We start from the raw sequence: 26,223 nt of genomic DNA, 5'->3' as shown, positions 1-26,223 counted from the left end.
CCTCCCCCTCCCTCCTCCTTCTTCCTCCTCCTTCCTCCCCCTTCCTCCTCCTTCCTCCTCCTCCTTCTTCTTCCTTCTCCTTCCTCCCCCTTCCTCCTCCTTCCTCCTCCTCCTTCCTCCTCCTCCTTCTTCCTCCTCCTTCCTCCCCCTTCTTCCTCCTCTTTCCTCTTCCTCCTTCTTCTTCCTCCTTCTTCTTCCTCCTCCTTCCTCCCCCTTCCTCCTCCTTCTCTTTCTTCCTTCTTCCTCCTCCTTCCTTCTTCTTCCTCTTCCTTCTTCCTCTTCTCCCTCCTCCCTCTTCCTCCTTCTTCCCCTTCTTCCTCTTCTTTCTTCCTCTTCTTCCTCCTCCTTCTTCTTCCTCCTCCTCCTCCTTCCTCCTCCTCCTTCTTCTTCCTCCTCCTCCTCCTTCCTCCTCCTCCTTCTTCTTCCTCCTCCTCCTCCTTCCTCCTCCTCCTTCTTCTTCCTCCTCCTCCTCCTTCCTCCTCCTCCTTCTTCTTCCTCCTCCTCCTCCTTCCTCCTCCTCCTTCTTCTTCCTCCTCCTCCTCCTTCCTCCTCCTCCTTCTTCTTCCTCCTCCTCCTCCTTCCTCCTCCTCCTTCTTCTTCCTCCTCCTCCTCCTTCCTCCTCCTCCTTCTTCTTCCTCCTCCTCCTCCTTCCTCCTCCTCCTTCTTCTTCCTCCTCCTCCTCCTTCCTCCTCCTCCTTCTTCTTCCTCCTCCTCCTCCTTCCTCCTCCTCCTTCTTCTTCCTCCTCCTCCTCCTTCCTCCTCCTCCTTCTTCTTCCTCCTCCTCCTCCTTCCTCCTCCTCCTTCTTCTTCCTCCTCCTCCTCCTTCCTCCTCCTCCTTCTTCTTCCTCCTCCTCCTCCTTCCTCCTCCTCCTTCTTCTTCCTCCTCCTCCTCCTTCCTCCTCCTCCTTCTTCTTCCTCCTCCTCCTCCTTCCTCCTCCTCCTTCTTCTTCCTCCTCCTCCTCCTTCCTCCTCCTCCTTCTTCTTCCTCCTCCTCCTCCTTCCTCCTCCTCCTTCTTCTTCCTCCTCCTCCTCCTTCCTCCTCCTCCTTCTTCTTCCTCCTCCTCCTCCTTCCTCCTCCTCCTTCTTCTTCCTCCTCCTCCTCCTTCCTCCTCCTCCTTCTTCTTCCTCCTCCTCCTCCTTCCTCCTCCTCCTTCTTCTTCCTCCTCCTCCTCCTTCCTCCTCCTCCTTCTTCTTCCTCCTCCTCCTCCTTCCTCCTCCTCCTTCTTCTTCCTCCTCCTCCTCCTTCCTCCTCCTCCTTCTTCTTCCTCCTCCTCCTCCTTCCTCCTCCTCCTTCTTCTTCCTCCTCCTCCTCCTTCCTCCTCCTCCTTCTTCTTCCTCCTCCTCCTCCTTCCTCCTCCTCCTTCTTCTTCCTCCTCCTCCTCCTTCCTCCTCCTCCTTCTTCTTCCTCCTCCTCCTCCTTCCTCCTCCTCCTTCTTCTTCCTCCTCCTCCTCCTTCCTCCTCCTCCTTCTTCTTCCTCCTCCTCCTCCTTCCTCCTCCTCCTTCTTCTTCCTCCTCCTCCTCCTTCCTCCTCCTCCTTCTTCTTCCTCCTCCTCCTCCTTCCTCCTCCTCCTTCTTCTTCCTCCTCCTCCTCCTTCCTCCTCCTCCTTCTTCTTCCTCCTCCTCCTCCTTCCTCCTCCTCCTTCTTCTTCCTCCTCCTCCTCCTTCCTCCTCCTCCTTCTTCTTCCTCCTCCTCCTCCTTCCTCCTCCTCCTTCTTCTTCCTCCTCCTCCTCCTTCCTCCTCCTCCTTCTTCTTCCTCCTCCTCCTCCTTCCTCCTCCTCCTTCTTCTTCCTCCTCCTCCTCCTTCCTCCTCCTCCTTCTTCTTCCTCCTCCTCCTCCTTCCTCCTCCTCCTTCTTCTTCCTCCTCCTCCTCCTTCCTCCTCCTCCTTCTTCTTCCTCCTCCTCCTCCTTCCTCCTCCTCCTTCTTCTTCCTCCTCCTCCTCCTTCCTCCTCCTCCTTCTTCTTCCTCCTCCTCCTCCTTCCTCCTCCTCCTTCTTCTTCCTCCTCCTCCTCCTTCCTCCTCCTCCTTCTTCTTCCTCCTCCTCCTCCTTCCTCCTCCTCCTTCTTCTTCCTCCTCCTCCTCCTTCCTCCTCCTCCTTCTTCTTCCTCCTCCTCCTCCTTCCTCCTCCTCCTTCTTCTTCCTCCTCCTCCTCCTTCCTCCTCCTCCTTCTTCTTCCTCCTCCTCCTCCTTCCTCCTCCTCCTTCTTCTTCCTCCTCCTCCTCCTTCCTCCTCCTCCTTCTTCTTCCTCCTCCTCCTCCTTCCTCCTCCTCCTTCTTCTTCCTCCTCCTCCTCCTTCCTCCTCCTCCTTCTTCTTCCTCCTCCTCCTCCTTCCTCCTCCTCCTTCTTCTTCCTCCTCCTCCTCCTTCCTCCTCCTCCTTCTTCTTCCTCCTCCTCCTCCTTCCTCCTCCTCCTTCTTCTTCCTCCTCCTCCTCCTTCCTCCTCCTCCTTCTTCTTCCTCCTCCTCCTCCTTCCTCCTCCTCCTTCTTCTTCCTCCTCCTCCTCCTTCCTCCTCCTCCTTCTTCTTCCTCCTCCTCCTCCTTCCTCCTCCTCCTTCTTCTTCCTCCTCCTCCTCCTTCCTCCTCCTCCTTCTTCTTCCTCCTCCTCCTCCTTCCTCCTCCTCCTTCTTCTTCCTCCTCCTCCTCCTTCCTCCTCCTCCTTCTTCTTCCTCCTCCTCCTCCTTCCTCCTCCTCCTTCTTCTTCCTCCTCCTCCTCCTTCCTCCTCCTCCTTCTTCTTCCTCCTCCTCCTCCTTCCTCCTCCTCCTTCTTCTTCCTCCTCCTCCTCCTTCCTCCTCCTCCTTCTTCTTCCTCCTCCTCCTCCTTCCTCCTCCTCCTTCTTCTTCCTCCTCCTCCTCCTTCCTCCTCCTCCTTCTTCTTCCTCCTCCTTCTTCTTCCTCCTTCCTCCCCCTTCCTCCTCCTTCCCTTTCTTCCTTCTTCTTCCTCCTTCCTTCTTCTTCCTCTTCCTTCTTCCTCTTCTCCCTCCTCCCTCTTCCTCCTCTTTACCCTTCTTCCTCTTCTTCCTCCTTCTTCCTCCCCCTTCCTTCTCCTTCCCTTTCTTCCTTCTTCTTCCTCTTCCTTCTTCCTCTTCTCCCTCCTCCCTCTTCCTCCTCTTTACCCTTCTTCCTCTTCTTCCTCCTCCTTCCTCCTTCTTCCCCTCTTCCTCTTCTTCCTCTTCCCTTCTCCTCCTCCTTCATTCTTCTTAATCTTCTTCCTTTTCTTCTTCTTTTTCCTCTTCCTTCTTCCTCCTCCTTCTTCCTCCTTCTTCCTCCTTATTCTTCTTTCTTATCCTCCTCCTCCTTCTTCTTCTTTTCTTTTTTTAATTTTTACTCACCAGTGAGAGACAGATGGCAAGGGAAAGGGATAAAGCCCCCCAACAGGACATGGTCACACCATAATCCCCTCTCTACTTGTGGGATTTGGCACACACACATGTGCTCAGCCTGTGTTTCAAGGCGCCCAGGCAGGATGCAAACCACCCGGTCAACCATGAGGGATCTGGTTTCCTTAGCACCAGGCTACGGGGCTGGTCTGAAATAAGCTTCTTTTCAGATATTGTTGTCTCTGGGTATAATCCTCTTCCTGTTGTTACACCCTATTTTTAAAAAATTCAAGTTCTGATAATGAAGTGGATGCTGTCGTCAGCACTCCTCATATGTCCCGTGTCATTCACACCCCATCTCCCTTGCCAGCGGTTGACGTGGAACAGCTGTTCAGAGGGGACTCCGCAGTGGGTGGCATAGGTTCACACCTTGCCCTGTGATCACAGGCCAGCTCGGGCCCCTCTGCTCCACCTCTTGGTGCCTTGGCTTCCTCATCTCTGAAAGAGAAACACCATCCACCTCGCGAGATCATTTCAAGGGCTGAGGCAGCATAGTTAAAGCACTTAATTAGCACGCGGCTGGGCATGCAGGGAACACCGCAGACGTGTCATTGTCCTAGTCCCCGTGGTTTCCTGCCGAGTCAGCTCACATGCCCAGAGCAAGGACAGGAACAGCACATTCAGTCTGTGGGACGTTACGTGTGTGCAGAACCTATGCTTATAAAGGCTCCTATGGGGCCAGCTGTGACGCAGTGGTTAAGGCAGCTGGTTTCTACATGGCAGACTGCACGGTTTGAGTCCCAGACCTGGCGGCTTGAGAAGCATACCAGGTACGCGTGTGTCACGAAGGGGAGATGGAGGAGAACAGACTGTGGCGGGCCCATTTCCCGTGGAGAGTGCCTTCTTGTGTTTTCTCTTTCTCTTCTCCCTCCAGTGAGTGCACACACCCGCTGGCAAAACTGAAAAACAAATAGAAAGAAATGTATGTTTGTGTCTGCAGTCGCCGCTGGGGAATAAAAACAGCACCGATAGCACGCAAGGAACTCTTTACTGCTGCCTGCGGAAGGGCAGGAAGCCAGAAATCGAGGTCGCAGGGACCGATGCTTTGTTTCTAAGCATAAAGCAGAATTTCTAGGGCCGGCAGATGGCACGGAGGTTAAGCCATGTGTCCCCACACGACTGCGGTTAAGCCATGTGTCCCACATGACTGCTGTGCAGTTCGAGTCCCAGATCTGTTGGCTCGAAGAGCACGCCGGGTGCGTGTGCGTGCATGATTTTCCTGAGAGGAGAATGGAGGAGACGGGGCTGTGGCCTGGCTGTCCCCACTGGGGGCTGCTTTCCCACTTTCCCTCTCCCTCTCTCTCTCTCCAATGAGCACATGCATTCAATAGCAAACTAAAAAGGAGAAAGAAAACATTTCTGTAACATGATAGGACCGAAAAGGAAGTCCAACTGTACTTTTAAATCATGGTCTGCCAGGGCCAGCAAGTGGCGTGGTGATTAAGGACTTTGCACTCTACGTGGCCTACTCCGGTTCAAGTCCCAAACCTGATGGCTTGCTTTTTCACTTTACTTTTCTCTCTTGCTCTGTCCTTCTCTGGTTAAATTAAGTATATAAGTAAGTAAGTAAGTAAATAAATAAATAAAGTTAAATTTTAAAAAATTCTTAGAAATCATGGTCTGCCTTGTTCTTTAAGTTTGGTTTGTTTGTTTGTTTTTGTTTGTTTGTTGCTATAGCATGTATGTGCTCGCTGGAGAGAGACAGAGAGGGAGAGGGAGGAGTCACCTCCCCAGGGGAGATGGCCATGCCACAATCCCTTCTCCATTCTCTTCTTGGGATTTTGGGCATGCGCAAGAATGACCCAGCATGATTTTCCAGCCACCAGGTCTGGGACTCTACCTGTGCTCAGGCTTATGGGAACCCAGCACCGTAACCACCTGTTGGCCCCTCAGCCTTGTCCTTTTTTTTTTTTTTTTTTTTTTTTTTCTTTTTTTTGGAGAGGTTTTCGCTATAGGGCACATGCGCTCGCCAGAAAGACAGAGACAGAGAGTGAGAAATCACCCCCCAGAGGGGGTGGCCATGCTGCAATCTTTTCTCCTCCGTTCTCCTCTCGGGATCTTGGGCACACATGCACACGCACCCGGCATGAGTATAAGCCACCAGGTCTAGGACTTGAACCGCAGTTGACTTCATGGGAGTCCAGCGACATAGCCATTACGCTAACTGCTGGTCCCTCAGCCTTGTTTTTAACAGTTGTTTCTGTAAGGTAAGTATTCCTTCTGAATCTCACTTGCTTTTTTTCATGGAATTGGTGAGTGTAGACAGATTTTAAAGGCGATCTCAGGTCATTCCCCAAATATTACATACCTGTGAGAGATTGAAGCCCGAGAGAGAGGAAGTGACTTACCAAAGGCCACGCTGGTTTCAGACAGTCTGGGACCAGGGTAGCTCGTCTTTCACCATGCTGCCTTTTGGTAACAGCTGTCACTCAGATGGGATAAACGCTAGTGACTTCCAGGCCCAACCGCTGCAGCACAGTTCCAGGGGGGCCTTGCAAGGCTGGAAGCCATGTGGCACCACAGGTTCAGGTCCTCGGGTTGGCACACACATGGGCACACACTGGGTGCACACGTGAGCATCACAGAGCTCCATGAGCAGGAGGCTGAAGAGGGGCCTGGAGCATCAAGGGGCCCCATTGAGGGCGCTTCTCTCTCGTGTGCGTGCTCCGCACCATGAAGAAACAAAACGACCAGCCAGTGACCTCAAGGACGAAGGAGGTGAGGAACAAAGACCAGCGGGTAACCTAGGGTGTGGAGGATGAGAAGAAGCAGACAGGGTTAAGTGTAGGTGGAGAGATTAGAGCTTGAGGTCCAGAAGCTCAGGACCGAGGGCACCTTAGTAGAAATGGAGGGCAGGAGGCTGACACAAGTGGCCAGCTGCCTGGCGTGAGTCAGCCATGTCTCTGGAATAGCTCTGCCACGCACACTCCTGGGTGTGCTTACTGTTTGAGCTGCAGTAAAAGACACGTAATATGCAGTTCACCATCTTAGTCGTTTCTTTTTCTTTTTTAAAAAAAATTATTATTATTATTATTATTTTATTTGACCAGAGAGAGAAGAGGAGGGAGAGGTAGAGTGAGAAAGCAAGTCGCCAGGTCCAGGACTCGAACTGTGGTTGTCCATGTGGGAGTCCAACACTCCAACCACCACACCACCTGCCAGCCCCTCTTTTTTTTTTATAATAATAAAAAAAAATTTGTTGTTGTCAGAAGGCACCCCAGAGAGAGAGAAGGAGAAAGTAACCCCTGAGGTTGCACCATAAGCCTTTCTCTTCCCCTTCTCCTTCCTGCCAGGATTTGTAGCATCCATTCACATGCACCCAGTGTGTTCTTCAAGCCAGGGCCAGGTCTTGAACCACAGTTAGCTTTGTGAGATGGCCAAGGAAGATCCAGCTTCCTTAACACGGTACTACGGGCCAGCCCTGTCATAACCATTTTAAAGCGTAGGGGGTGAACTTTTGATCACAATACCAAGGCACTTCAAAAAGGTCTTAGAAAAATGGAATTAAAGTCCAAGTGTATTTTGGTGCAAAAAATGTATGAAATCCATGCATGAATTTGTCACCATACTCATTGTCCATGAACGTTTTGAAGACCCCTCAACTTTGTGTCTTCTTCCATGTTCCCCCGGTTTTTAAGTTTCCAGAGGAAACCTGAGTGGTAGAGAAACCACTGACAAGATAAAAACCGAATGAGATCAGGACAGCTGATACTCCGAAGTAAACAGTTCTCTGACAGCCCCTGTGCTTACACCCCCAGGCACCTGACTACTTGAACGATTCTATTTACTATAATAAAAAAAGGATTACACGGTGAAAATCACTCGCTTCCAGCAATTTCCAGCAATTGCTTGTCAACACTGAGGTCATTGGAACCTGAAGAAACCAGATTAATGTGTTGTTTTTGTTGTTTGCTTTCCTGATGTAAACACTGTTTTTCTCTGCTATTTAGAGCTAATTAGCCTCACTCCCAACTGTCCTACCCATAATTGGTGGCCATTAGCTGTGGAATATTGTTTTCTTCTATAATGATCTGTGGGTCGTAGGAGGTGACCCTGGGCTCAGCCTGGTCACTGGACTGTTGTGTAGCTTTGAACAAGTCACTTCATTCTCTGAGCTCTAGTGTTCTCTATAAACGAAACAGTCTCAAATTTTTCTCTCAATCTGTACCGCTATGGTCCTTTAAGAAATACCTTCCGGGGACCAGCAAGTATTATGATGCTTAAGGTACTGAACTCCCATATGGCTCACCATGGTTCGAGTCCCAGACCTGGCAGTTTGCTTTCTCACTTTCCTTCTTTCTCTGTTTCCCTCTGGTTAGTGCACATGCTCTATAGCAAATTAAACTACTAATAATTCATTAATTCTTAAAAAAAAATCTTCTGAAGGATTCAGCCCATTTTGTTACCTGTTTCCACTCAGACTAACATGGCAACAGAAAGGGACCTTCAAGAAATTATTTGCGCAGAGGGGAAGCTCTGTGGCCTCTTAGGGTGCCAGACCCCACATGGCCAACCACAGTTTGAATCCCAGCTCCAGCAGCTTGAAAAACATGCCAGGAGCATGTGTGTGCATGCCCCAAATCCCGACAGGGTGAGAAACGGTGTAGAAGGGATTGTAGCATGACCACGTCCCCAGTCGGGGACATCCCATGTCCTCTCCTCCTCACCCCTCTCTCTGTGTATCTGGCAAATGCATGCACCCTCGGGCAAAAATAATAATCATTTTGCTTATATTTCAGTGCGCCAGGCCTGGACCCACTGGCGTTTTCTCCTGTGGGACAGTTGCCATCCTTAGCTGCCAGCTTTGTGTCTGCTGCAGCCATCACCTGAGTGTCACCTTGGCCGTTTTCTTGCCAGCTCTCTCTCTCTCTCTCTCAGCTAGCCATCAATTAAAACAAAATACCTTACTTGGGGACAGGACTGACTTGGCAGGCTTGCAAACTGTGCAGTTGCACAAGGCTCGTGGGAGGGCCCGTGCTGGTTTGGCGCTCGGTAACAGCAGTGTGAAGTGCACAGTGATTTTTGAACAAGGTGCTGGCTTGGCTTTAGGCCCCATCAGCCACGTAGTGGGCTCTGCCTGGAGACCCTTGTTGGAGTACACCATGTTCTTACCTACGTCTTCAGTACCCCAGAAACTCTGCCTGAATGTTTGTCCTTGAGCATAAAATGAGAACTTGATTGAAAATAAAGCGTGGTGACTTTAGTCTGTTCTGTCACTAATAACAGAAAATACCTGGAACGGAGTGATCTATAAAGATAGAGGCTCGAGCCAGCCCGTAATGTGGGTAAGGCACCGAATCCCACGTGGCCAACTGGCTCGAATTCCAGACCCGGCAGCCTGAAAATCACACTGGGTATATATCCGTTGTGCCCAAAATCCCAAGAGGAGAATGGAGGGATAGGGATCGAGATGTGGCCATCCTCCCAGGGGATGATTTCTCACTTTCCCACTTTCTCTCTCCAGCAAATGCATGCACCCTATGACACAAATCTTTAAAAGAAAAAAAAAAAATAGAGACTTATTCACAATTTGGAAGTCCAGGGACCAGGATGACATCTGATGGGTCTTGCAGAATCCCAGGTGTCACATGATAAGGGCAGGAGCAGAGCAGCCGTGCTCTTCAGTCTCCAGCTATCACGCTCTCTCTCCTTAGAAACCCACCAGGAGGGACCAGCAGTTAGTGTAATGGCTATGTCACTGGACTCCCACGTTAGTCCACTGCTGTTCGAGTCTCAGACCTGGTGGCTTAAACTCATGCTGGGCGCATGTGCGTGCGTGCCCAAGATCCCGAGAGGAGAATGGAGGAGAAGGGATTGCGGCGTGGCCATTCCCCCTGGGGGATGATTTTTCGCTTTCTGTCTCTCTGTCTCTCTCTCTCTGTCTTGCGAGCACACGCACCCTATAGCAAAAACCTCTCCAAAAAAAAAAAGAAACCCACCAGGAGTCAGTCATGCGGCCCTGCCCTAATGACCCTAATTCTGATCTCCCCAAAACCCTCACTTTCCACACCACAGGCTAAGTTTTTACCCTCTTAGTCTTTCACAACCAAATCTCAATACATGGAATCTCGGGAGGGACGGCATCCAGCCGCAGCACTGACCGGTCCGACTTCTCTCCTTTGGGAGTAGCTGACACGTTGTTGTTCCCACAGATCTTCTGAAGGGAAGGGCTGAGGACCTGAAGCCAGACCCCTACCTCCGGAAGAGTCCCTCACTGGAGTCCCTGAGCAGACCCCCCTCCCTGGGCTTCGGGAACACGAGAATACTGAGCGCTTCCACCGGGGGACTGAAGCCGCAGAGCAAACTCAGGTACCCCGTTCCCAGCAGTGAGGAGTCAGCGGACAGCAGGCTGACGGCCTCTCTGTTCTCCTGCCAGTACATTTACTTCTTTTGTTTTTTAATTTAAAAAATTGTGTTTACTTAGAAGCATTCAGAATGTCAACAACACAGCTGCAACTTTTTTTTTTTTTTGCAATTACAGAGTGGTATTCAGTTAACAGAACAATTATTTCGTATAAGCTGCATCAGAGACAACTGAAGATGAAAGCACTACCATCCCCTATATAACTAATCTGGGCTGTGCACCAAGAACCTGCTTTAAATTTCCATGCCAGTTTACAGCCCCCATGCTGCAGCAGGCAAGGGTAGCGGCTGTTGAAAATCCCACCAGGACAGGGCTAGCTAAAGGCACATTCGGTCGTGTGTTAACTGTACGAAAAGACATGGTATAGGTTAAAAACGTCTTACACAGCCTTATGTTTCATTTTTTCTTTAAAAGGAGTGAGTTGTGTACAGGGGGTTAAATGCTTTATAGACAAGGAGTAAAACTGCGCTAGAACCAACTTATTCATCATCCTCTTCTTCTTCATCCTCTTCATCTTCCTCTTCTTCCTCATCTTCCTCGTCTTCCTCCTCCTCCTTTTTCTTGCTCTTTTCGGCCTTGACATCTCCCTTTTGCTGCATCAGGCTTTAGCGCGGCATGCAGCAATATCCTTTGAGTACTTCCCGTCAGCGTAGCAGCCTTCGGTTCACAGGGCGTTTATCAGCAGCGGCAGTGTCATTCCACAGCTCTCCCAGTTTCTTTGCAGCATCACCAGTGGACAGGCCAGGATGTGCTCCTTTGATTTTGGGGCGATATTCAGAACAGAACAAGAAAAAGGCCGAAGGAGGCCTCTTGGGTGCGTTGGGATCCTTGAACTTCTCTTTTGTTTCCCCTTTAGGAGGGATATAGGTTTTCATTTCTCTTTCATAGCAGGCCTTGTCTGCCTTTGCCGCATCTTCAAACTTCCCTTTCTCTTTAGCAGACACGGTCTTCCCCCTCTCCGAGCACTTCTTAGAAAACTCTGAGAAGCTGACTGGAGCCTCTGGGTGCTTCTTCTCGTGCTCCTCCGGCGAGTTTGCACGGAGAATGCGTATGATGGCATTTTGCTCTCGGCGTCTTAGGATCTCCTTTGCCCGCGTTTAGTTTTCTGTCCTCCGCGAGGCAGAGGCGCCCAGTGCCCGTCCGGCCCTCACTTGCCCCGGCGCTGTCTCTGGAGCTCCATGGACTGCAGTGGCTGTGAGAGCGGGAGCCAGACGCAGCCTGCTCGCTCTCTCCGCTCTGTAACATTACTCCCCAGCACATTCACTTCTGCAAGTACCTCCTGAACGAGAACGATGAAGGCACAGCACCCCCTTTTACAAGTCCAAGAGGGCAGTAGACAGTGCTACCGCGCAAAATGGAATAAAGGTCTGGAGAGATTCATTTTTTTACATTTTATTTATTCGTTCTTTTTTTTTTTTTTTTAATTGGATCAGAGCGAGACACAAAGAGAAAGAATGGGAAAGTGAGAAAGCAAGCCACCAGGTCCAGGACTTAAACTATAGTTGGCCTTATGGGAGTGTCCAGTGCCTTCACCACCACGCCACCTGCTGGTCCCCTGGAGAGATAAATTTTTTAAATATTGAGTTGTTGGGAAAATCATGAGGCATTTTTGCATAGAAAAACAGAAAAAATACATCATGGCTTTTCCCACGACCCAGGACAAGCAGAGCACTTGGCAGGGTTAGCCGCGTCAAGAAGTCCAGAGTGAAGCTGGGTGCTGGGTGGCACAGCACTGACATGCGTGGACGCACGTTGGAAAGATCCTAGCGTCTCGTTCTGGGGCCTCCCTGTACACGCTGGGCACGCACACATAGGCTCGTGGTCCTCGCCAGCTGAGGCTGCGGGTGGATCATGGCATGAAGACCCCGTTGGGGAATCCACCACCTCCTCTCTCAATCTCTGTCCTGCTCTCTTTCTCTCATGGAAGAAATAAATAAGTAAATAAACAAATTCTACAGAGAAGTTGCACTTCTGCCCAGGGGTGTGATCTGTCACCGTGACAAGCCATGGAGCAATATTCAGGGAACATTGTGGTCGGGGTTCGTTTCCCTGAGCTAGATCGTGGGCACCAAGGGGGCAGGTGCCATGGGCTCTTGGTCGGTATTTTGGAGCAAAGGGCATGACAGCTGGATGGGCAGGCTGGGCCACATCACAGCTAGCGCTCCATGCTGAGGAATGCGTTTGTGTTTATTTTGACAAAGCTCTGGGGAGCCACTGAGTTTGGGGATCTCATTCTTGTTTTTGAGTCGCAGCACAGTGAGGTCAGACCTGCATTTTAAGGAGGATTCATTAGGAAGCAGTAGCACACGATTAGGGAGGCATTTTGAAATCAGTATTTACAGAGGACTTTAGCAGGGATGTGAAGATTAGAGTAGAGAAGGGAGAGGATAGCGAGGCTGGCGGGTGGTCACCAGGAGCCTGTCCTGGCTCCCACACCTCTGGCTCCTCTTCCTGTTTCAGTGTCCCTGGTCATCCAGGCCACAGGAAACCCATTTCAGCAACTTCCTCTCTCTCCAGGGTCTGTCCCATTAGTCCATGTTGGCTCACCTTCAGAAGCACTGAGCACATCCTGCTGCAAACCTCTCAGGACCCTCCCGTGACTCCATTGTGCATCCTGGTCCTAGAGATGCTGCACAGATTAGCACCAGCCATGCACCTGCCAGAACAGCCTGCCCCTTCCCTCCGTCTGGGCCTGCTCTACACCCTGCCTTCACAATATCATGAGAGCCTTTCTGACTGCAAGGCTTTCTTTACGAGGTTCTGGCCTGCATTGCTTTTCCTCTCTCCTTTTACACTCCTGCATACTGCTTCTCCTTCGAGGCCTCGCCTCCCATGAAGCGGGAGCTAGCCACACTGGCTGCACTGACATTCCTCCCCTCTCTGACTTCAGTGTCACCCGCGTGGTTGGGTGTTCCGTCCTCGTACTGCTTGGCGGTGTGCTCACCTTGCGTCGTACGTGCCCTGATCCCTATTTCGGGGACAGTGAATATTTCCTCTTACAGTTTGGTTTCTTTCCTAGCTCTTCATGTTGTGCTGCACACCTCGCATTTCACTAAGTAAATACTTGATGAATGGGTAGGTAGACAAATACACCAAATCGACTACACCAGGGTAATCGATTTTTAACAGTAAGTATTACAATGAGCTCTGTGGGTATTATACAGGGTTTATGAAAGTCTGAATCAGTTCAGGTCTTGTATCTCGGGGTGTAACCCATATTCAGACCCAAATAGATGATCAAGTCATGTGTTTCAGAGGTTTAATGTAAAGACCCAGATATGATTTCTTTATGTGCAGGAGACTTAAATAATCATGGCAAGTTTTAAGGACGAGAATGAGTGCTGTTCTGAAATGGGCTTTTTAATGCCAAAAAATGCATACAGAAAGTGCATATATACTCTTCATTATGAAAGGTTAGATTGGTGACATCCGTTTATTTAAATTTTCCATCCATGTTGACGTAAACCAGTGACAGGCTAGGAATTACTTTAGAAGGTGTCCTGTTATTACTACTATTAAATTTTGGTGGGGGCATTAATATTAAGTTACCTTTATTTTTTACAGAACGACGTTTGGTTAGTGCTTTCGTCATCCACTTACACAAACTCTTCCGGACTTTCATTCCAGTCTTCCATTCCACCTTCCAGTCAGGTGTAGGAATTCAGGGCTAAGGGATGTCCCCGAGCAGGCACGGCAAACACACACAGAGCCACCAGGCTGTGTTAACGGCAGCTCGGACCGCAGTCACTCACAGACTGGACTTCCCAGGAGTCATCGGGTTAGACCATTAAAATTTAGATTCAAGTATGAACCATTTTTCTTAAACTCTCTCTACTTCAGCTCATATTTCTGAGGTCTAAAAAAAAAATCATCTTATACTCTACTTAAAATAGTTTAAAATATTTTTATTAAATATTAGATGGATACAGGGGCCAGTGGGTGGCATGGTTGTTAAAATACTGAACTCCCACTTGACCAACCTGGCGGCTCGAAAATTCCTCTGGGCGTGTGTGTGCGTGCCCAGGGTCCTGAGAGGAACATGGACAAGTGAGTGCTGGGTGGGGAGTGATTTCTCACTTTCCCTCTCTCTGTCTCTGGTGAGTGTACCCTATGGTAAAAACCTAAAAAAAAAACAAAAAAAGATAGGTAGATAAATAGGTTAGGTAGTTGGGCAAGTCATGATGTATTTCTTATGCAAAAATGCGCCGTTACTTTCTGACGACTATATACACGTATAGTAAATGGCTACAGAAACCTAGCACTATGTAGAAGGTACAGAGCATCTAAAATAACAGTAACGGACATCCGCGTCGATGCCCGCCTCCCGGTTTAAGAAGAGGAGCCGTTCCCTTTGACACTCGCTATGGCCCCTTTCCGTCTCCACTGCCGTCCTCCCCCCGCGTGACCACCATTCTGAATTTAGCGTTTGCCGTTCCATGCTTTGCTGTTTGCCACATATATTTATGTCGTTTAAATTGCATATTTAAAATTTTGTATTACATGGAAATGTGTGGTTTCCTTTCATCTTCTTTTTGTTCTGACTCTAAATGTGTTCTTGATATTCCCATTTCTTCATACAGCTGCAAGTTTTTTCTTGCTATTTAATATTCCGTTGTATGAATAGACCAGTTTATTTATCCATTTGCTCATCAAAGTGCATTGGGTTGTTTTAATTTTTTACTGTTACAGAAAGTGCTGTTGGGAGGACCAGCAGATGGCGTAATGGTTACATTGCTGGACTCCCATGTAGTCGACTACAGTTCAAGTCCCAGACCTGGCGGCTTAAAACTCATGTCGCCGCGTGCGTGTGCGTGCGTGCCCAGGATCCTAAGAGGAGAATGGAGAAGAAGGGATTGCAGTGTAGCCATTCCCCCCGGGGGTGGTTTCTCGCTTTCTGTCTCTCTGTCTCTATGGCGAGCGCACATGCTCTATAGCAAAGATCTTAAAAAAAAAAAAGAAAAAGGAATGAAGAATGTGCCGTCGTGAACATGCTTGTGTGCGTACCCGATGGTCTCTATCGCGGGAGAGTGGATTGCCCTTAAATCATTGCCTGCTACAGCTGATGCTCCAGAGATGCACCTCCTTTGTATTTTTTTTTTTTTTTGAAGTTTTTAAAGGTTATTTCTTCGATGAGAAAATGAGGAAGAGGGAGGGACAGGTAGCCCCAGTCTGCAGCCGGTCAGGGCCATGGGTGAATGCACGTCCTCCTGGAGTGTGTGGGAGCCCCCGGACATGCACTCAGGACCTTCCCACGCAGGTCCAGATCTTGGAGTGGGTGTTGCACTTTTTTTTTTTTTTTTTTTGAGAGGTTTTTGCCATAGGGCGTGTGCACTCGCCAGAAAGAGAGACAGAAAGCGAGAAATCACCCCCCAGGGGGGATGGTCATGCCGAAATCCTTCTCCATTCTCCTGTCAGGATCTTGAGCACACACACACGCCCCAGCTAGCCAGGATCACTGGTGCACTGCCGTGCCCAGTGAGCTCAGGTTGGTCCAGGATCCAAATCCAGACCGCCCACATGGCTCCAGCATCACTCAGTAGTGGCCTCCTGCTGGTGCTACACGGCCAGGCCCAGCCAGGGTTTTTTAGTTTTTTTGGAGAGGTTTTTGTGTGCGCTCACCAGAAAGACAGAGAGAGACAGAGACAGAAAGCGAGAAATCACCACCCAGGGGAGATGGCCACACCACAATCTCTTCTCCTCCATGTCCTCTCGGGATCGTCGGCATGCATGCACACATGCCCAGCATGAGCTTAAGCCACCGGGTCTGGGACTCAAACCGTTGTTGACTACATGGGAGTCCAGCGACGTAGCCACTATGCCAACTGCTGGTCCCCAGGCCAGAGTATTTCTGTGTATGGGTGTCTTTAACTCGAATGAGACTGGGGCAGCAGGTATCGTGGTGGTTAAAGCTCTGGGCTCCCACATGGCCGATCATGGTTTCTCCCTTGTAAGTGCACATGCCCTATAGCAAGTAATAAAATAAAACGAGTAATTCTTAACTCAAATGATACTGTACTCAGCTTAGCAAGTGAAAGGCAGGATGATGAGCGACAGATGGGTTTTAAAACAAAACAGAACTCTCCCCAGGCTTATGATAGTCAAGAAGCACGATTTTTTTTTTAATTTGCCAAAGAACGTGTGCACTCTCCAGAAAGAGAGAGAGAGAAAGCACCCCCATGGGGGGAGGGTCACCCTGCAACCCCTTCTCCTCCAGCTCTCCCTCCTTTCAGGATTTTGGGCATGTGCACACGGCCTGGTATGTTTCGCAGGCCGCCAGATCTGGGACTTGAACCGCACTGAGATCTCGTCCTCTGGCCCCCAGCGTGTCAGATCCTGGGCACCCACAGGCATAGCTGGCTAACCAGGCTGGGCATTCACACTGCGGTCTCCACACAGGATCTGGTTTCTCTTGCGTGCATGCTGTAGTACCCTGGAGCTGGCCCTAAACGATGGCGTCTTCCCTTACCATGTGCTCCTTCTTCCCACCAGCGTGGAGAGAAGAGACCCTCTGGCAGCCTTGGCCCGGGAATACGGCGGCTCCAAGCGCAACGCTTTGCTGAAGTGGTGCCAGAAGAAGACAGAAGGTTACGCGGTAAGGGATGGCGCTGGCCACTCCGGGCAGTAGAGTCCAGTGTCAGGCGTGTTCCCGGCGCGCCACTTGCCTGGTGGCCCATATGCATGTACCTGTCATCTTTCTCGTCTCCTGGGCAGGGCTCCCAGAGAAGGCGGGTGTTTGCGCACTGCACTAAGGCCGCCAGACCAGGTGGCAGTGGCCCGAGGGCCAGTCTGCAGTCCACCCAGCAGCCCAAGTACCCAACGCAGAGCCCTGTCTCTGGCAGGAAGGGGGCAGCTCGCAGGGAATGTGCCTGCAGGCTGCTTCCACCCAAGGCTGCAGCTTCTGCCTCAGCATCCTCCCGTAGTGGGGCCCCATTTCCCATGCACATAAGGGACCCAGGTAGGTGAGCCTCTGGGATGTTTCCAAAATTTTTCCTTCTTTTGCTTTCAGAGCGGTTTGTATTTGGTTGAAGGGTTTTGTTTTCTGTGAAAGTCAGACAAGTTCTACCTGATAGTACTTGAAACATTTTTTTTTCTCTTTTTAGATTTTTGCCCCAGGGCACATGCACTCACTGGAGAGACAGACAGAGAGAGGAAGTGAGAAATCACCACCTAAGGGGGGATGGCCATGCTGCAATCCCTTCTTCTCCATTCTCTCCCTTTTGGGCAGGCACACACATGCACCCACCGTGATTTTCAAGCCAATGGATCCAGTACTCAAACTGCTGAGTTGGCCATGTAGGATCCAGCCTACACGTCATCTGCTGGCCCACTTTAAGCTCTTGTATTGTGAAATAGTATACACAGATAAAAGTGCACAAGTTAGCAAGTATAGTTCCATGGATTATGGTGACGTGACAGCCTGTCTCTACTCCCACCCAGAAATCAAGCAGCTCCAGGGCCCACAGGTCTTTCCTGTGACGGCCGGTCGTAGCACCTGTGTTGCTGCATGTATTTATCACGTGTTCATTGTCCCCCCCTTTAGTAGCCCACTGCGTGCATATGCCAGTATTTATCTGTCCGTCCAGTTGCTATGGATGGTGGAGGCATCTCCAGGGTGGGGCCCTTAGAAACCACGCCAGTGCATTCTTGTGCAAGTCTCGTGGAACATGTGTGCTCTCGTCCCCCTGGACGTGTACCTAGGACTGGAATTGCCACGCCGTGGAGTGTGCACAGGCAAGTCCAGCAGCTGGTGCCAAGCAGGTTTCCAAAGCAGTTGTGCGAGGCTTCTCACCAGTGACACGAGAGACCCAGCTCTCCACACTCTCACCAGCACTGGGCATGTGGGTTTTGCTACCCTGTGGTCATCCGGGTAAATGCATAGCTCTCATTGCTATTTTGATTTGCAGTTTCCATTGGCTAACGAGGCTGAGCAACTTTCCATATGCTAATTGCCATTAGGTGGTGTCTTTGCAGAGAGGTCTGCTCAGGGCTTCTGCCCCACTTTTAAAAAATCAGATTGTCTTTCTTTTCCTTATTGCTTTTAAGAGTTCTTTATATATTCTGAATGTAAGCCTTTTGTCAAATAGATGCATTTTCACTCTTTGGATGAACAAAGTTGTTCATTTTAATTAAGTCTGGTTTAGCAACCTTTTCTCTTAATGGTCAGTACTTTTTTTGTGTCCTGTTTAAGAAAGTATTGTTTATTCCGAGGTTGCAAAGCTCCTGTCCACATATATATATATAGGCTTTACTGGTTTACTGTTCACACTGAAGAGACACTTTCTTCAAAATTGCCAAATCCTACTGCATTCTTCTCACTCAGGTCCTACTTTCCCATCTTTACTCCATTTTGCTGAAACCTTTAAGATTCTGATACCACAATATTCCCCTCCAATCTCAAGATTTTTAGGGTGGCAGAGACAGAGAAAGAACTAGCAATAAAACTGGGCCTCGGCCAAGACCCGGCCCAAGTTACGAAGCAGGGGTTGGCTGGAGGTGCAGCCGGCCCATGTGGAAAAGGTCCTGTTTGTATCAGGTCCTGTCTGTGTGCGGGAGTCCATGCACGTGCCTGCGATCCAGGCTGGCTGGGCTGGGGTGGGTATGGCACGGGGACCTTGTTGGGGTTCCTGTCTTTCTCTTGTTCTCTCTATCATTCTCTTGGAAGAAATGGATTCATGAACTTTGAAAGAAAAAAAAGAAGAAGAAGAAGCAGGGCTGGGTTCTCCTTGCAGTGTTAGCAACCAGATGTCTTAAAATCAGAATCTGGTACTCAGGGATAGTAAGTATCTTGCATCTTTGTGTCTTTGAGATTGCTTTTTTCATTTTGTGTTTAAAGAGAGGAAGAAAAAAATCAGTCATGTTAATGACTGATCATAGAGGCTCCGGAAGTGCGAACTTTCTCCTGACCCGTTGTTTATTGTTCTTTTCTCTCTTTTTATTTTTTTTTTTATTTTTTATTAAGGTTTTGCCATAGGGCGTGTGTGCTCACCAGGAAGGCAGAGACAGTGAGAGGGAAAGTGAGAAATCACTTCCCAGGGGGAATGGCCATGCCACAGCCCCTCTCCTTCCTCCTCCTGAGATTTTGGGCATGAACACACACTAGCCCTGCATGAGATTCAAGCCGCCAGGCCCGGACTCAAACTGCAGTCAGCCATGTGGGAGTCCAGCGCCATAAGCACCTGCTGGCCTTCCCTCTCCCCCCTGTTTTTGAAGACAGTCTCTTGCCATGTCACAGTCCTCCCTCAGCCTCCCAGATGGAACACAGGGGATCACCACCACACCTTGTTATTTCTCAGGTCTCACTGTGTTGCCCAGGCCAGCCACAAAGTTGCAGAGTTGCACGCCGTCTGCCTCAGCATCCTGCGTTGCTCGGATCACAGACTCAGGCCACCAGCCTGGACTTCAGGTTGGACCAGGAATAGAACCTGGGCCTACCATATGGTCCCAGCCTGCAGAGCACAGCATTTTTAGAAGCGTGCTCAACTGTGGCTGGGGCTCCCATTGTTTATTTTCTTCTTTTTTTTTTTAACCTTATCCATTTATTTCTCCCATGGGAGAGACACACACAGAGAGACAGAGATAGACATTCCCAACAGGGTTTTTATGCCATGATCCACCCCCAGCGTCAGCTGGCCCAGGTCGTAGGCACATGTGGTGAGCCAGGAGCACATAAGGAGACCTCAGGATGCCAACCCCAGACATTCCCCTGTGGGTCCCGCATCGTGGAGGTTGCATCTCCGCTGCATCACTTCGCTGGCCCCTCCATTGCTTATTCTTTTAGCTACTCCGTCCACTCTGCTTTGGCCTCCTCCTGAGGGTTGAACCATCCTGTAAAAGAAGGCTACCCTCAGCATGTCAGCCATGCTGCTGCGACGGAAATGGAAAAGGATAAGAAGTGAGAGGGAAGCAGTGGTCTGCAGGAGGCTTTTGCAAAATGGAGATAGGGTAGCGGTGGGAAATCGAATAGGACGGTCGGAAAGAGTAGCTGGTCAGGGATGGGGACCTAAGCTGTGTGGTCAGGGTTAGCCATCTCGTCACTCTCACCTCACAGAAGTGGGCCAAGGGAACTGTCCGCATAGGTACAAAAAGAGAATTACAACTTTCAAGGGACCAGCAGATGGCGTACTGGTTATGGTTACATTGTTGAACTCCCACATGGCCTACCGTAGGTCGAATCCCAGACCCGGTGGCTTAAACTCACGCCAGGCGTATGTGTGTGCATGTCCAGAATCCCGAAAGGAGAATGGAGGAGAAGGGATTGCAGCATGGCCATCCCCCCCAGGGGGTTACTTCTCGCTTTCCGTCTCTCTATTTTTCTCTGTCTCTCTAATGAGCACATGTGACCGATAGCAAAAATCTCTCTCTCTAAAAAGAATTAGAAGTGGGACCAGCAGATGGCATAATGGTTACGTTGCTGGACTCCCATGTAGTCGACCAGGGTTCAAGTCCTGAACCTGGTTGCTTAAAACTCCCACTGGGTGCATGTGCGTGGATATTCAAGATCTCAGAAGAGTGGAGGAGGAGAAATTGTGGCATGGCCATTCCCCCTGCTTGGTGATTTCTCACTTTCTGTCTCTGTCTCTGTCTGTCTCCCAGGTGAATACATGCGTCCTATAGCAAAACTCTCTCTTTAAAAAAAATTTGGAAGTAATTGGCCTTTTATAATGTAACATTGTTATAATTAGACTTCTGGGAGTCAATAGAGAGGTGAAAGGGCTTCCAAAGTTCCCGGAAACGGCATATTATGAAAGAACTATGTGTGGATTTCAAAAAATTTTTGTACCAAACTGAACTTGTACTTTAATTCCATTTTCCCACAAACTCTCTGAAGTCCCCTTGTATTTTAAGTCATAATCATGAGAATAATATTAACTGCAGTACAATACTTATTTTGATTTTTGTGAGCGTCTTGAATTAGCTTTTTTTTTTTTTTAAATTTTTAAGGTTTTTGTGACACAGATGAGAGAGACAGTGAGAGGAGAAGTGAGACATCACCCTTTAGGGCGCATGGCCACACCCCCATCCCTCCTCCATTCCCTTCCTGGAATTCTGGGCAGGCATGCACACATGTCCAGCATGATTTTCAAGCCTCCAGGTCCTGGACTCAAACTGCGGTCTGCCGTATGGAATTCAGTGCCTTAACCACTGTGCTCCCTGCTGGGCCCCTAGTTTTCAGAACATTTAACATTTGCATTACATTCCTTTTGCCTGAGAGTGTTGTTCATTCATTGTTAAATCTCCATGACTATAGAGAGAACTCTAAATCGTATGTATCCATGGGACCAGCAGATGGCGTAAAGGCTATGTCACTGGACTCCCATGTAGTCAACTGCGGTTCAAGTCCCGGACCCGGTGGCTTAAACTCACACCCAGCACGCTTGTGTGCATGCCCAAGATCCTGAGAGGAGAATGGAGGAGAAGGGATTGCGGCGTGGCCATCTGCCCTGGGGGGTGTATATATATATATATATTTATTTATTCTCCCCCAAATATTATTTGTCTAGACCTGTTTGTCTAAGATGCCTTCCTAAGTGTGTCCCCTCAGACTTGGAGAGCCAGAAGAAATTATTGAAAACTCGATGTTTATATTGTTGAAAGCCAGTAAGCAGGCGTATTTTTTTTTTTTTATTTAGCAGGCGTATTTTGACTTAAAACAGCTTTCCCTTTACCTTGCCAAAGGATAAAATGATGGCTTATGTTAAATCTCTCCATTTGTTATTTCTATGCATTTTTACATAGAAAAACACATCACGATATCCTGGACAACCTCATAATTCAGTGAGGGATTTTTGCCAAGACCTACTCAGTGCTGGGAAGTGTTTTAGGTGCCGGGGATTCAGCAGCGAATGGAACAGGCAAAGGCAACAGTCCTGCTGCGTGGAGCTGTGTTCTCCTGGGGCTGACAATTAAATAAGAAGTGAAACATGCATATGCTGGGGGGGCTGTGTGCCTTGAAGACAAAGCAAGATCTTCCAGTTGGGGAAGCTGGGTGTATGACCAGGGGGGTGACGTGAGCAGTGGCCGACCTCGCCTCAAGAACTCTGGTGTTTTCATCCCGGCGTCTCGCACACCAGGCACTAGGCTTGGAGGCTCAGATTGAGGACATCATTGCTCCAGTGACTTCAGGTTGAGCATCCGTAATCCAAAAATCTAAACTCTGAAATACTTCAGAATCTGAAACTTCTTAAGCACTGCCATGACACCACAGGTGGAAAATCCCACATCTGCCCAAGAGTGACCACATCCCAGATGTGGCAGGGAGCCAGACAGCGGTGCGGTGGTAAACACGGCGCCCTGAGAGGCTGTCCACGTAGAGAGGTTCTGGGTTCGCATCTGGGGTCCACCCTGTCCACTCCAGGCTTATGCATGTCTGGAGCCAGGGCTGGCTGGGGCGGGGTTATCAAGACCCTCTTAGGGTGCTGGCTCTCTGTCTCTGTCTCTCTTTCTCCCTCTCTCCGCCTTGGTCATGGAAGAAATAAACAGCTGCATAGCACAGTGGGTAAGCCCACGCATGAGGAGCTGGGTCCCACATGGCAGATCGTGGTTTGAAAACCACATGGGGCATACGTGTGCACGTGCATGCCCAAGTCCTGATGGACAGAAACCAGATGTCGTGATTAAGGTGATCGACCCCACATAGCCGACTGCGTGGTTTGATTCCCAGACCTGGTGGCTTGAAAAACAGACCGAGTGTGTGCGTGTGCACGCCAGAGTCCAGAGAGAGACCGGATTGCAGTGTGGCCAGCCTCACATCCTCTCTCCCTCTTCCTCCCCCTCCCTCTCCCTCTCCCTCTCCCTCCCTCTTCCTCTCTAGCAAGCACATGCGCTCTACAGCAAACTAAACACACAAATCCTGATGAGCTGGAGAAATGGGGGAAAGGACTGAGTGCCATTACACCCCACTGGGACTGCTTCCCGTCTCTCTCTGACAGGCACACGCACACTCTGACAAGGAAAAATACCTTCAAGCTTTGTGTGTGAGAGATACAGCCAGGCACACACACACGTAAATGAATTTTGTGTTTAGACATGGGTCCCATCCCCAGGACACCTCATGGGAGTATATGCAAGTATTCCAAAAAAAAGAAAAAATCTGCAGTATCTCTGATTCAGTCATTGCAGTTTACGGCGGCTGCCCCATTACCAGCATTGGAAGGTAGAACAGCGGTCAGACCCACGTGCTCAGCCCGAGTCAGCTTTCTGCTGTCTCAAGGGAGCCCAGAATTGAGATCAGCGAGCAAGCTTTTGCTGTGGGTGGAGGCCCTCGCCGTGCACAAAGCTCTCGCCATGCACAGAGCCCTCGTTGTGGACACAGGCCCTCGCTGAGCCTGGCTCTCATAGGCGAGCAGACCCTTCCTGGCATTCTGCTCAGTGCAGGTATCCCTGGGTCTCTTAGAACAAGTCAGACTCCCCGGGAGGCCCCGCAGAGCACACTTGGCCTGACCCTGCAGCTCCTCCTGCCTGCCAGCTGTTGTCCGAGCCAGTGACAGACCTGACCTTGGGACCCCACATCTCCATCTCTTGTCTGCTTTTAGTTCCTAGTTTCATGGATGATGGAGAAATTTCTCTCTCTACTGTAATCACCAGGACGAATTTAAAGGAGCAGAAACCGAGATGACGGCTATGATGGGCAGGAGTCTAAGAATGACCCTTGCCCTCGTATAGCCTCCTCCTGTTTATCCGGGCGTCCTAACCTTGTCAGTCACGTGAGTGCTTCAGATGCCTCTGTCTTCTCTGCTGTGGCAGACGTCAGAGACTAGATGCACGAGAACGACTGACATTTGAAGACAGGGGCAGGAGAGGAGGAGCCGCGAAAGTCACAGGCTTAGCCAGCAAGAAACAGGGCCTTTCTGGGGCCAGCGGGTGGCGCAGCGGTAACACGGCTGGACCACATGGACAGGCCCAGAGTTTGAGGCCCAGGGGCTCCTGTACAGGCCTCTACACAACAAGGGCTGGGTGATGCTGGGGGTGGGTCATGGCATGGTGACTTTGTTGGGGGTCCCTATCTCATGGAAATAATGAGTGAACTTGTTTTTTTGTGTTTTTTTTTTTTTGCTTTAGGGCGCGTGCGCTCGCCAGAGACAGACATAGAGACAGAAAGCGAGAAATCACCCGCTAGGGGGGATGTCCACGCCTCAATCCCTTCTCCTCCATTCTCCTCTCGGGATCTTGGGCACGCACGCACACGCGCCCGTGAGTTTTAAGCCACCAGGTCGGGACACAAACCGCGGTTGACTAAATGGGAGTCCAGTGACATAGCCATTACGCTAACTGCCGGTCCCATGAATGAACTTTTAAAAAGAAAGAAAAAAGAAACAGGAACTTCATATCCCTAAAGCGTGAGCACTGAGGTCTTGTGAAACCCAGAAATGCCACATGGGACACTCTGCAGGTCTGAGGTGGACAACTGGGAAGTATGGTGCTACCAGGTCCACCATCCCCCCTGCTGTCCTGTGTCCTTGGGCCTCGCTGGGCTGAGGACGGCCCGTCGCGGCCTCCTGCCTTCCTGTAGCTGGATGCCCTTGGCCTGTAACACTCTCTGCGTGTGTGGAGTTCAGCACTAAATCTCTCCAAAGCCCTCCGTCACCTCCCAAGGAGTATGGCCAGGCCCAGCCACCCCACGCCTCCAGGGGTGGCACCTGCTGCCCTCCTAAGGCCCCACCGTGCCCCGGACTCGAGGCCGACAGAGGTGATTCCATCACGGGCTCAGACAGGGGATCCTTATGTATCACCCACATCTCAAAAGCTAGAGCCCATGACCTTTAGTGACTCCTAGAGACAAAGTTTAAAAGTTGTGAAGGCCTGGTTTCATGTCAGATGAGGGCAGGAGAGCAGTACTGTGGTAGATAGAAGTGTGCAAGCCGTTCGGCTCTCCCCACAGTCACTGCTCGGTTTTCTTTTGCCGGGTACCGAGTTGTCACAGACGTAGCAACTTAAACCAAGGCCCACGCCCTGGTTCTCAGTAGGTGAGGTGTCTGGCTTGGGGGCTGAGCCTCCACTTCAGGTCCTGTGAGCCTAAAACTAGGGGTCAGCCGAGCGGCGTCCTCATGGGGGAGCCTGCACAAGCACCTGCTGCCGTCTCATTCAGTTACGGTTGGGCTCCTTCAGCGTCAGGCCGTGTTCCCCCTCTTCTTGCCAGCTGTTAGAGGAGGCCACACTCAGGTCCCCGGCTCCTCTGAGGCCTTTCCACGTGGCTGCCACTTCGTGCTGCAGGCTTCCAGCCTCGGAGTTCCACGTGTGCCACCCGCAGGTGGGAACTCTGCTTTTACATGAAACCTCCTGCTCCTAGGTCAGGCCCACCCAGATCATGTCTCTGCCTTTGGGTCAGTTCACTAGTGAAGCCCCTTGCTGTGTACACAGCTTAGTTGGGAGTAACCCCGAGCAGAGGTCACCGGCCTCTTAGAATTCCGCCCACCAGGCTGTTCTCAGTGTGGGCTGCACTTTAGAATCACCTGGACAGCTTTTAAAATCTATGTCGGGCCTAACCCCAGATCTGAAGAACCAAAGTCTTTCAAAGGGAGGCCCAGGCACCCATATTCCTAAGCTCCCGCTGTGGTTTGAATGTTCGTGCCCCACACCACCCCCACACTGAAACCCGGCTGCCAGTGTCATGATTTTAGGGGGCCGTTGGGAGGTGATAGGCCCCCTGATGGAATTAGCGCCCTTGTTAAAAAGGCTCCAGAGAGCCACCTGACCCCCTCCCATCGTGCAAGCACCAGCCAGCAGATGCTAGTGGTAATGCAGCTGGACCCACACGGGGAGGTCCTAGGTTCACATCCTAAGACCTCCGTGGACCCAGCAGACAGGCGGTTCCCGTGATCTGGACTGGCCACGTCTGGGGCTCGGTTGTGGCTTGAAGACCCTATGGGAGGAGCCCCTCCCCATGGGAGAAATAAATAAACTGAGGAAAAAAGAGAAAAAGACACCACGTGTGACCCAGGAAACGGGCCCTCAGCAGACTACGCATCTGCCTTGATCGTGGGCTCCCTGGCCTCCAGAACTGTACGCAGGAGCCTGTTCTTTCCACGCTGCCCACAGCTCAGGTACACGTGGTTGGCTGCTCAGGGGACCCTGACGTGCAGGCAGCCCTGGAAACCTCTGGCCTGACATTGCAGCTAGGCCGAAGAGAGCTGGCTTTCAGCAGTTCTGCGTCTCAGCCGCTGAGCCTCTGCAACTGTTAGAGCTAGGGACACCACAGGGAGGCCAGCTGGGGGCGTGGTAGTTAAGGGCTGAATCCTGCATGGCCGACTGCATACTTCGAGTGTCAGACTCACAGCTTGAAAAGCACACTGGGCGCGTGTGCATGCATGCCCAGAAGCCTGAGAGGAGAATGGAAGATAAGGAATTCCTGCGTGGCCATCCCCCCGGGGTAATTTCTCACTTCCCCCCATCACTGTTTCTGTCTCTCTCTAGCGAGTGCACGTGCCCCATAGCAAACAAACAAACAAAAAAGCAGTGGATGTGAAGGTCCTCACTTGTTTCTCAT

The 26,223-nt window shown here is 50.5% G+C and overlaps 1 protein-coding gene across 4 annotated transcripts in view; it reads left to right on the top strand.

Moving 5' to 3' along the window:
• Nucleotides 1-26,223, top strand: part of SPECC1 (sperm antigen with calponin homology and coiled-coil domains 1) — a 362,600-nt gene that overhangs the window by 266,204 nt on the left and 70,173 nt on the right. For all 4 annotated transcript variants that reach the window (XM_027773699.1, XM_014589605.2, XM_027773700.1 and 1 more), the window contains 2 exons: nt 9,529-9,685; nt 16,230-16,332. In XM_027773699.1, the coding sequence (XP_027629500.1) occupies nt 9,529-9,685; nt 16,230-16,332 (260 nt within the window). The remainder of the gene's footprint in view (nt 1-9,528; nt 9,686-16,229; nt 16,333-26,223) is intronic.

This window comes from Tupaia chinensis, unplaced genomic scaffold, assembly GCF_000334495.1.
Source record: "Tupaia chinensis unplaced genomic scaffold, TupChi_1.0 Scaffold000365_1, whole genome shotgun sequence".
Taxonomy (NCBI): Eukaryota; Metazoa; Chordata; class Mammalia; order Scandentia; family Tupaiidae; genus Tupaia; species Tupaia belangeri.
This window is presented reverse-complemented; position numbering and strand designations above follow the sequence as displayed.